Source organism: Macaca nemestrina, chromosome 5, assembly GCF_043159975.1.
Source record: "Macaca nemestrina isolate mMacNem1 chromosome 5, mMacNem.hap1, whole genome shotgun sequence".
Taxonomy (NCBI): Eukaryota; Metazoa; Chordata; class Mammalia; order Primates; family Cercopithecidae; genus Macaca; species Macaca nemestrina.
In genome coordinates, this window is record NC_092129.1 from 42,434,369 (window position 1) to 42,445,597 (window position 11,229).

The 11,229-nt window shown below is 40.7% G+C and overlaps 1 protein-coding gene across 1 annotated transcript; it reads left to right on the plus strand.

Moving 5' to 3' along the window:
- The first annotated feature begins 1,541 nt into the window (after window positions 1–1,541).
- Window positions 1,542–2,314, plus strand: LOC139363316 (polyubiquitin). Its single transcript, XM_071096516.1, has one exon. It carries the CDS (start codon window positions 1,687–1,689, stop codon window positions 2,146–2,148), a length of 462 nt encoding a protein of 153 aa, XP_070952617.1. The 5' UTR covers window positions 1,542–1,686; the 3' UTR covers window positions 2,149–2,314.
- The last annotated feature ends 8,915 nt before the right edge of the window (window positions 2,315–11,229 follow it).

An 11,229-nucleotide genomic window follows, 5' to 3' on the forward strand; every position in this document is an offset into this window, starting at 1 on the left:
GTGACGATGAGCATTTTTTCATGTGTCTGTTGGTTGCATAAATGTCTTCTTTTGAAAAGTGTCTGTTCATATCCTTTGCCCACTTTTTCATGAGGTTGTTTGTTTTTTTCTTGTAAATTTGTATGAGTTCTTTGTAGGTTCTGGATATTAGCCCTTTGTTAGATGCATAGATTGCAAAAATTTTCTCCCATTCTGTAGGTTGCTGGTTCACTCTGATGGTAGTTTCTTTTGCTGTGCAGAAGCTCTTTAGTTTCATTAGATCCCCTTTGTCAATTTTGACTTTTGTTGCCATTGCTTTTGGTGTTTTAGACATGAAGTCCTTACCCGTGCCTATGTCCTGAATGGTATTGCCTAGGTTTTCTTTTGGGGTTTTTGTAGTTTTAGGTTTGACATTTAAGTCTTTAATCCATCTTGAATTAATTTTTGTATAAGGTGTAAGGAAGGATTCAGTTTCAGCTTTCTACATATGGCTAGCCAGTTTCCCAGCACCATTTATTAAATAGAGAATCCTTTTGCCTTTTCTTGTTTTTGTCATGTTTGTCAAAGATCAGATGGTTGTAGATGTGTGGTATTATTTCTGAGGGCTCTGTTCTGTTCCATTGGTCTATATCTCTGTTTTGGTACCAGTACCAGGCTGCCAAAACACTCAATTCTAAGTTAAGATGATTCTTTGTCTAATTTGGCCTAAGATTGAATTAGTCTGTTTAAGAAATTAAAGCAAGCTCTTGACTCATATTCAGCTTGGGATCAGTTAAAACCCCTAGATATTTTTCACAAGAATGCCTGCCTAGTCAGACTTCCCCAAACCTGTACTTGAACAGCAAGTTCTTTATTTTTATGGGTGATGTAAATGTGGAAAGTCTCAGCATAGATAATTGTCAGCACATGAAATTTCGGCAACTGAATAGACAAATTAGATACTATGCACCAGTGAGTCAACAACTAACTGTATTTGTTAAGTTGGTAAAACATTGCGACTTCTTGAGGTGTCTAATCTAGGCTTGCATACTCTTTTAGGGGATCTTTTCAAACTGTTTCTATGCTGGTATATAATCTCAAATTCCTCCTACTATTATTTCATTAAGTATCTCATTTTATTTTTCTTTTCTACATGGTTCAGCCTAGTTGTTTTTATTAAAGCCAAGATAACTTCAGTTGCTCAACAACAAGGTAAACTTGAACTGCTGAGCATGATCAGTCTCATCAAATTGGCAAATGCTTATTGAGGGTCTATCTATCACATGCTCTGCTTGATGAAGCAGGAAATATGAAATTATGGAATTGTGGCTTTAAACAATGTGTAATCTACTTGAGGGCTCTGTGAGTATAACTCACAATGCAATCAGTCTGTGATGAGTTAAGTGAGTGGAGGGGATAATAAGCACTTACAGGAATCAAAAAGATACCATTTCTTGGAGTGATGTGATCAGGGAAGTTTTTGTAGAAATAGTAAAAGTTTGAAGGATGTTCAGGAAATGACAAGGCCTTACTTTGTTGTTGTTGTTTTACTTTCTCTTTCTATTATCAATCAGGGGAGATTAATTCAAGAGATAGAGGTGTGCCTTTCCCCCCGACCAGCAGAGGCTCATCTTTGCAGGCAAGCAGCTGGAAGATGGCCGCACTCTTTCTGACTACAACATCCAGAAAGAGTCGACCCTGCACCTGGTCCTGCGCCTGAGAGGTGGTATGCAGATCTTCGTGAAGACCCTGACCGGCAAGACCATCACCCTGGAAGTGGAGCCCAGTGACACCATCGAAAATGTGAAGGCCAAGATCCAGGATAAAGAAGGCATCCCCCCCGACCAGCAGAGGCTCATCTTTGCAGGCAAGCAGCTGGAAGATGGCCGCACTCTTTCTGACTACAACATCCAGAAGGAGTCGACCCTGCACCTGGTCCTGCGCCTGAGAGGTGGTATGCAGATCTTCGTGAAAACCCTGACCGGCAAGACCATCACCCTGGAGGTGGAGCCCAGTGACACCATCGAAAATGTGAAGGCCAAGATCCAGGATAAAGAAGGCATCCCCCCCAACCAGCAGAGGCTCATCTTTGCAGGCAAGCAGCTGGAAGATGGCCGCACTCTTTCTGACTACAACATCCAGAAGGAGTCAACCCTGCACCTGGTCCTGCGCCTGAGGGGTGGCTGTTAATTCTTAAGTCTTGCGTTTGCAGTGCCCAGTGATGGCATTACTCTGCACTATAGCCATTTGCCCCAACTTAAGTTTAGAAATTACAAGTTTCAGTAATAGCTGAACCTGTTCAAAATGTTAATAAAGGTTTCGTTGCATGGTAAAAAAAAAAAAAAAAAAAAAAGAATTCCAAGAGAAGAAAGACAGCCAGACCTCAGGAAGCAATCATAATAAGGCTCAGAAAACCCCAAGCCTTTTCTTTCAATATGTCTTCTGCCTCCCTTGAGCCACCTGCTTTAGTCTGTCTCTCCCTGTACACAGATTTTTTTTCCTACTTCTTTGGTTCATGGGGATAGAATTTACATGTCATAATTTCAGCTACCTGCAGAGAGTGAACTTCGTTTAAAATTTGTTTGTGAGGACAGGTGAAACTGTTAGTTCAGGCTTATCTAAAAGATGCAATTTAGAAACGACTGTCAAAAGAAAAATAACTTAAGATTTTCAGTTCATCACTCAATGTTCACCCTGAAGATTTCTTAAAGACTGCTACCTATCTCCCTGTTTTACTTTGACTTTTTTTTTTTTTTTGTAGCAAGGTTTTGAGACATTGCTATGGCAGTGTAACATAGTAGGTGAAGTATCCATTGATTAATTATATTTCATCTGCTTCCATCTGTTAGAAGATAGTTTCTCCACTAAAAGGATATGGTTCTGTAGAGCAATGACATATGCAGACAGTGATCTGTTATTCCACTATTTTCCTAAGCTATCAATGAGACCGATTAGCCAAATTTATGCTTCTAGTCTGTATTTGTGGTTATAACCATGTAACATTTGCTTTAGATTGTTTGTAGGGAAAGTTAAAGTAGGATGGTTTGTTGGAGGTAAAACGGCCTAAGAAATAAATAAAAGCATTTCAATTATGATGTACAAGAAAATTCAGAGTTGGTTTGTACAAACCCATATCCAATCAAGGTCCAAGAATTGTAGTTGATGATTAAGCCTTTTAAGTCTCTTTGATTACAGAGCAGCCCACCACTCCCCTTCCTCCCATCCCACCCTTATTACACCATGGGTTTATTAAAGATCCTAAGTCACTAAAGGTCTTATGGATGGTAGTGACTTGATAAAATATGCATTTAAGAAGGAATATTGTGGCCAAAGTGATGAGTCCATTGGAAGAAACATAAAACTAAAGATGGGGAGAGTACATGTAGGAAATAATTGCTGTATTCTGGGCAAGCAATGATGGTAATCTGAATTAGGTAATTAGAGCAGGAAATGGAGGGAGGAACTCATCTTAGGTTCAATCCAAGAGACAGTTCCAAACTCCAAAGAGCATTACAGAAGCATTATCTAAGATCCATAGTTATCTAACAGGTGAGAGTAATATTAAATAAACTTTACTCAAATGTTTGACCAATATAATTAGATAGTGATTTCTCCAACCCAAGAAGTGTTCAAGAAAAAAACTGGATGACCAGCCACAGGCAGTTATGTAACCTTAAGGCAAGAATCTCTTATTTCCTCCTCTTCTTCAACAAGTGATTGTCCAACATGTAATTGAAGAGTAAGAGGAAACACAGCTTTGCAAGGCAGTCCAGTTTTTGACTGAGCATCTATAATTATGAAAACTGTAAGTAGCTCAAAACCTATCTAGTTGGCCCTGGTCTTCTTTCTAAGACTATATAGAAACAGCTCCATTTCTTATCATTTTCTCTTCTCCACGCCAAATGCTTTAAGTTCCTGTAACTGTTTCTAATTTCCCATCCTCGTTCCTTTTTCTCTGGCCCTGTTTCCAACTGTCACTGTCCTTTTTGGAGTGTGCAACCAGAACTGAACCCCCTTTGTGAGGTACAGTCTAACCTGAGTGCAATAGAGAGACTGTTCACTCTGCTGCTCCAGACATTTCATGAATGCAACCAAAAGTTACAATTAAGGTTTAGCAGTTCCTTCAAGCTCTTGACTCATTTTGAGTAAAAAAAGAAAATTCCCAAAGTTATTCTCTTTATATGCTACTGTTTTGACACATATACATGTGAAGCTCACCTTGAAATCTAACCGGAAAACTTCATGTTAACCATAATACATGTTGCTTTGTTGGATTCAGGTTATTGTTCAAGTTCCTTTTGAACCCTACATCAGACATCCAGGATTGCAGTCACTGTTCTCAGTCTTACATTTTCTGGAGCATTGATTAAAAAGCCAGCTCAGTCTATATTCATTAAAACAGAAAGTTTAAATTGAGTCAGACTATGATGGGAAACTCCTGCCGATCTCTCGGCTGGATGACATGGCTTCACGAGCAGCACTTCCTTAGATATGGTCCCTTACCAGTTACAAATGAACTCAGTCGATTTATTACGTGCTATTCCCAAATATTCTTCTCATGTCCAAGGATATGAAAGACCTAATCTTGTCTGCGTGCAGCCTTCCACTGGTCTACCTAAAGAAGACCTCTACAGACAAAGGAGATGAGCCCAGCATGGCTTGTTTGCAGTGAATCTAAGCAGATTCCTCATCTGTTCTGGAATATGTGCGTCGAGCTTGCCAGACTGTGGTTTGTAGACTGTATCTTCCTCCCCTTTTGAAAATCAAGGTAGCATATGCCAAATTCTACTTTTTTGGAGCCTGTACCATTCTTCACTGTCACAGATTAATGCAGCCTTGTAACCTTTCTGGCAAATTCTCAGGAAGCTCATTAGTTTAGGCCAAGAGATTTAAACTCAAGGGAGTTGAGTTTTAGAGTTGGATCAAACATGGCAGGAGTTGATGAAGGCAATGGAAGCAAACTAGGAAGAGAACAGTATAGTTTTCTCCCTGTCTCCCATTGATGTTACATGTTACACCACCAGCCCTTGGAGGATGTCTTTGCCTTCTTCGTTCTTTCTTTTTTATAATGGAGTGTTAAATCGCTCAGACGATTTATTTACTGCTGTACTGAAAGTGAAAAACAGAGTGGTTGTATGGGTACTTCAAGTATGGTTTCTATTGAATGCATATTGCTTTTGCACCATAGCAAAGTAAAAGAAAAATCACATCAAACCATAGTCAGGGACCATCTGTATAACCTTAGTTACTCATGGTTTTTTTGGGTATATACTTTTTAAACTTTTATTTTAGGTTTAGGGGTAAAAGCACAGGTTTGTTACATAGGTAAACTTATGTCATGGGGGTTTGTTGTACAGATTATTTCATCACTCAGGTATTAAGTGTAGTACCCTTTAGTTCTACTTCCTGCTTTGAACATACTCCAAATCCCCTCACTTTTCACTTCAGCACTTTTCACAAGCCTTTGTTCCTACAGCTTTAGCATTCCAGGTCCTGGATGTAACCTCACATGCACATTACTCCTTAATTATGAGCTTTTCTACCTTTCCTGTGTGCCTTTCTAAAATCTGAGCTGAATTCCTTGAGAGCCATATGAGCATCTTTGCTGACCACTTCAGCTTTACTTAGGCTGGGTTATTTGCAGAGATCATTATTTACCCAAACATTTCAAATGCTCTCTATTTTATAGTTGAAATCATGGACTTACATCTAACTTTAACTGAACTCTTTCTGAAATGTCTCCCCAGGCCTAGTTTAAATGTCTGACACTCTTCACAAGACAGTCTTTTTGATTCAAGGTTCTCAAGGAAGCAATGTGGTAATGGAAGAGGCCTGGACTCTGAGTCAGGGCTTTGCTCTAAACCTGCACCTGCTAAAACTAGCTGAGTGACCTAAGACCAGTTATTTAATGTCTCTGAGGCTAGGTGGAGATACTGATGCATTCCCTCACAGAGTCATTGAGATGAATAAATACAATGGTATGTTTTAACTGCTGTGGGTAACATCCGATATGTGGTAGGGGCTCAGGAAGTGTCTGCACCCTTCCTCTTTGACTTTCCCTCTTTTCCCTTCAGTTCACCAACTTGCTTTCACTTGTTTTTCATAATTTATCCAGGATAAAAGCTCCTCTCATGAGTTTTTGTTTCTTTTGGGAGTGTCAGCATCTAGCCAGGTAAGTTAAAAATGTATCAGACTTTCGGCCGGGCGCGGTGGCTCAAGCCTGTAATCCCAGCACTTTGGGAGGCCGAGACGGGCGGATCACGAGGTCAGGAGATCGAGACCATCCTGGCTGACACGGTGAAACCCCGTCTCTACTTTAAAAAAAAATACAAAAAACTAGCCGGGCGAGGTGGCGGGCGCCTGTAGTCCCAGCTACTCGGGAGGCTGAGGCAGGAGAATGGCGTGAACCCGGGAGGCGGAGCTTGCAGTGAGCTGAGATCCGGCCACTGCACTCCAGCCTGGGCGGCAGAGCGAGACTCCGTCTCAAAAAAAAAAAAAAAAAAAAAAAAAAAAAAAAAAAAAAAAAGTATCAGACTTTCAGTGTGAATGAATTAAACTCTGTCAGCATATTAGAAATCCCCCACCATTGCCACATCATGCCTCTCTGCTGCTTTTGCGATCTAGGTCAAGACTTCAGTCATATCCTCCATCTGGTCAGATGTTGATCACTATTAACTCTAAAAATTATTTAGAAAATACTTAGGACATTTTCAGCCTTTTTTACACTTAGCTGTTCTTATGTTTAGCTTCTTATTCCAAAACATAGTAATCTTTTACATCCCAAGATGATTTTACTTGAAACTTTTCCATGAAACTTTTCTATTCAGATTCCCTACAGTTGTATGTACTTCTGCAGCGACGTTACCATTCCAAGAAAGTACAATGCAGACTCCAATTTGATGATGGATTCAGAAATAAGTTTTCAAACTTTCAAATCTAAATACGATGGATGTATACATTCTCTGATTCCAAAATAACAGTATTTAGTCTATTTTCACAATTTGATTTATATTCTTGTTGGAATGCCTGTCTCACAAGCCAGAGTGCCTTCTCCATCTTGATTCTCTCTTCATTCTCTCCTCTTTGAGTCAATTTGCAGTTTTATTCCAGAATGAACCTCCTGAGTTGTCTGGGAGTATCAACAATGGCATATTATAACACAATACACTCCCTTGCAAAATTTGGAAGGTACAGGGAGGCAAGTTGCATCAGTGGGAGATCAAAGGTCAATGCTGGATGGGATGTTTTGTTCCCAGCCTACACCAGTTGAACTTAGGTGGAAACAGATCAAAGCCTCGTGGGAAATGGGCATGGAACTCCCCACCGTCCGATGCCAAGTGGTGACCAGAACAGATGGGAGCAGAATGATAAGCACAGCATCCCACATCAATGGATACTTATTTGGAAGTAACTGAAGTGGAAAGGTCAGGATAAAATGTCAGCATCTCTGTGTGGGTGAAAATATGTCTGAGAAACTAACTTTGCTCCCAGAACTATGAAGGCAAAAGGGAATGCCTTGGAATCAAAGAGAAGACACTTTCAGTGCTTTTTTCCCAGCTGAATGTACTCTTAGACTCCTAAACATGATTAAAGTTTTCTCTTACCCTTAGTATGCAATCCTTGTTTTACCCTTGTTGCTATTTGGTCAAAAAGTTGGAGAAGTTGCTGCTAGTGAAATGCTTATGGAAGAAAATGTTCTGGTAATGAAAATAACAGGAAACAATTTTCCCCTCTTGATATTTTGGCATACTTAGAAAAACTTCAGGAAAGTCATTTTGAGCTGATCACTTGATGTTCATTATTTCCTCCTCATTTAGTTTGATGTTACTCGTGAATTCACTAACATTTATCGAGTATTTGCATTGAGTCAGGTTCAAGAGAGGTTTATGATCAGTCATATACACCCTAGGGGCACTAAACTGGGAAGTTTAGTGATTTATTGAAGCAATGACTCAGGAAAGCAAAGTCTAAGAGACATTGATAGTATTAACACATATATTAGTATCAACACAGGAGTGCCCTAAAGAGCAGAAGGGAGTGGGAGGTTTGATGAAGACTAGAAAGCTGCACAGCTTCACAGCTCTAGGCCTTATTCTCAGTTGTATAGGAACCCTTCTAGTTTCTGTTTGCTATGCTGTGCCCTTTGAAAGAAAACTGCAACCTTTCCTAAACATGATATGATGCACCCAGGTTTTCCAACATTAGCAATGGAGTAAGAATCTTGATGTCCAGAGGGGCAGATGGATCTTGCACCTCTGACTTGCTCCACTTTTTTAGGAATTTTATTGTTTTTTTTTCTCACTGTTGCCACCATGATGCCTCAGGCAGCACTGCTTCTTTACATCTGTGTCTACATGGAAAACAGCACCTAGTGCCTTAATGCCTTCCTAGAACAGTGCTTACAGAAGTAATGAAAGCTAGAAATGGCATAAATATAAATAATGTGATTTACAAGACGCACTTACCATCTAGGACTCCAGGCCTCTTCCCATCTCATCTCGAGTTTTTTTTTCCCCATGAGCCTGACATTATCTCACCTCCCAGATCCCATGTTTCCTACACTTATACCCAAGGGATCACACCCCAGGAAGAAATACATGTTCAACTTTTCTGCACAAGGTCATCAAGGGCGTGGTTAATTTTATGTGTCAGATTGACTGGGGATGTCCAGATAGCTGGTAAACATTATTCTGGGGTGTGTCTGTGAGGGTGTCTTCAGAAGAGATCAGCATTTTAATCAGTAGGCTAAATAAAGAAGATCTATCCTCACCAGTGTAGGCATGTATTATCCAATCTGTTAAGAGCCCAAGTAAAACAAAAAAAGTGGAGGAAGGGAGAATTTGTTCTCTGTTTCCCCTGAGCCATCATCTTCTCCTGCTCTTGGACATTGAAGCTCCTGGTTCTCAGGCCTTCAGACTTGAACTAAATAATACCACTGGCTTTCCTAATTCTCTAGTTTGCAGACAGCAGACTGTGGGACTTCTCAGCTTCTGTAATGTTGTGATCCAATTCTCATAATAAATCCTGATGGTTCTGTTTCTCTACAGAACCCTAAACCGCTCAGTCGATTCCCAGACTTGAGCCAGTTTAAAGATTCAGAACGCTCAAGTGAAGGGGAGGTTGGGTCCCCTCAAGGAAGAATCTCAGTACACTACCAAAAATGTATAGTATTAGTCTTCCTCCCAGTCTTCCCCAAAGAGACCTATGTTTTTGTTGTTGCTGTTGTTGTTTGTTTTGTCTTTATTTTTTGAGATGGAGTCTCACTCTGTCGCCAGGCTGGAGTGCAGTGGTGTGATCTCGGCTCATGGCAATCTCCACCTCCCGGGTTCAAGCTATTCTCCTGCCTCACCCTCCCGAGTAGCTGGGACTACAGGTGTGCGCCACCAGGCCCAGCTAATTGTTGTATTTTTAGTAGAGACAAGGAAGACCTATGGATTTTTACCAGTATAAATATGCATTGGAGAAAAGAAAATAATCAGATATTTTGGGGACTACAGAACACTGGGAGCAAGGTCCTGCCATCATCCACAGATAACTACTCTCCTTTTAAGAGACAGCTTTTGGCCTGCTCCTGGGCCTTGTGCAAACAGAATACAGAACTACAGCCTCTCTCTATGGTATCCCTAAAAGACAGTGGTGAAGGGAAATCCTCCCAGTGGGCAGAACTTCAGGCAATCCACCTGGTTGTGACTTTGCAGGGGAATAAGAAAGGGCCATATGTGGATTACATACTAATTCATGGGCTGTAACAGATGGTTTGGTTGAAGGATCATGGATTTGGAAGAAACATGATTGGAAAATTGGTGACAAATGAAATTTGGAGATGTATATACATAGATTTCTTTGAATGTGTAAAAAATATAAAAATATTTGTATCCCATATAAACGCTCACCAAAGGGTGACCTCAGCAGGGGAGGATTTTAATTACTAAATAGCTAGGATGACTGTTCTGTGGATATCAGTCGGCCGTATTGCCAGCCACCTCATGCTTGCCCAGTGGGCATATGAACAAAGTGGCCCTGATTGCAGGGATGGAGATTATGCATGGGTTCAGCAACATCAGCTTACACTCACCAAGACAAACCAGGCTACGGCCACTGCTGAGAGCCCAATGTACCAGCAACAGAGATTGACACTGATCCCCTGCTATGGCACCATTCCCTGGGGCGATCAGCCAGCTACCTGGTGGCAGATTGACTAGATTAGACAGCTCCTATCATGGAAGGGGCAACGTTTTGATCTTACTTATTCTGGATATGAATTTGCCTTCCTTACATGCAATGCTTCTGCCAAAACTACCATCCATGGACTCACAGAATGCCTTATCCTCTATCATAGTATTCCACACAGCATTGCTTCTCACCAAAAACTCACTTCACAGCTAAAGAAGTGCAGCAATGGGCCCATGCTCATGGAATTCACTAATACTACCATATCCTTCACCATCCTGAAACAGCAGCCTTGACAGAAAGATAAAACGGCTTTTTAAATTCTCAGTTACAGCACCAGCTAGGTGGCAATACATTGCAGGCTAGGGCACTGTTCTCTAGAAGGCTATATACGCTCTTAATCAGCATCCAATATATGGTACTGTTTCTTCCGTAGCCAGGATTCACAGGTCCAGGATTAAAGGGGTGGAAATGGGAGTGGCACTACTTACCATTACCCCCAGTGACATACTAGTAAAATTTTTGCTTCCTGTTCCCATGACTTCATGCTCTGCTGGCCAAGAGGTCTTAGTTCCAGTGGGAGAAATGCTACCACCACCAGTAGACATAACAATGACTCCATTGAAATGGAAGTTAAGACTGCCACTAGGCCACTTTGGCTCCTTATGTCTGAGTCAACAGGTCAAGAAGGGAGTTATAGTGTTGGCTGCATGACTGATCTGACTACTAAGGGGAAATTGGACTCCTACTCAACAATGGAGGTAAGAAATAGTCTGTTTGAAACACGAGAGATCCCTTAGAGTGTCTCTTAATATTACCACATCCTATGATTAAAGTCAATGGAAAAATACGACGACTTAATCCAGGCAGAACTACTATTAGCTCAGATACTTAAGGTGTGAAGGTTTGGGTCACTCCGCCAGGTAAAAAACCATAACCAGTTGAGATGCTTGCTGAAGGCAAAGGGCATACAGAATAGGTAGTAGAAGAAAGTAGTTATCAATACCAGCTACAATTATGTGACCAGTTATCGAAACAACAACTGTAATTTTTATGAGTTTTTTATCCTTATATTGTTACAAATGCATTTGTGTATCTAAG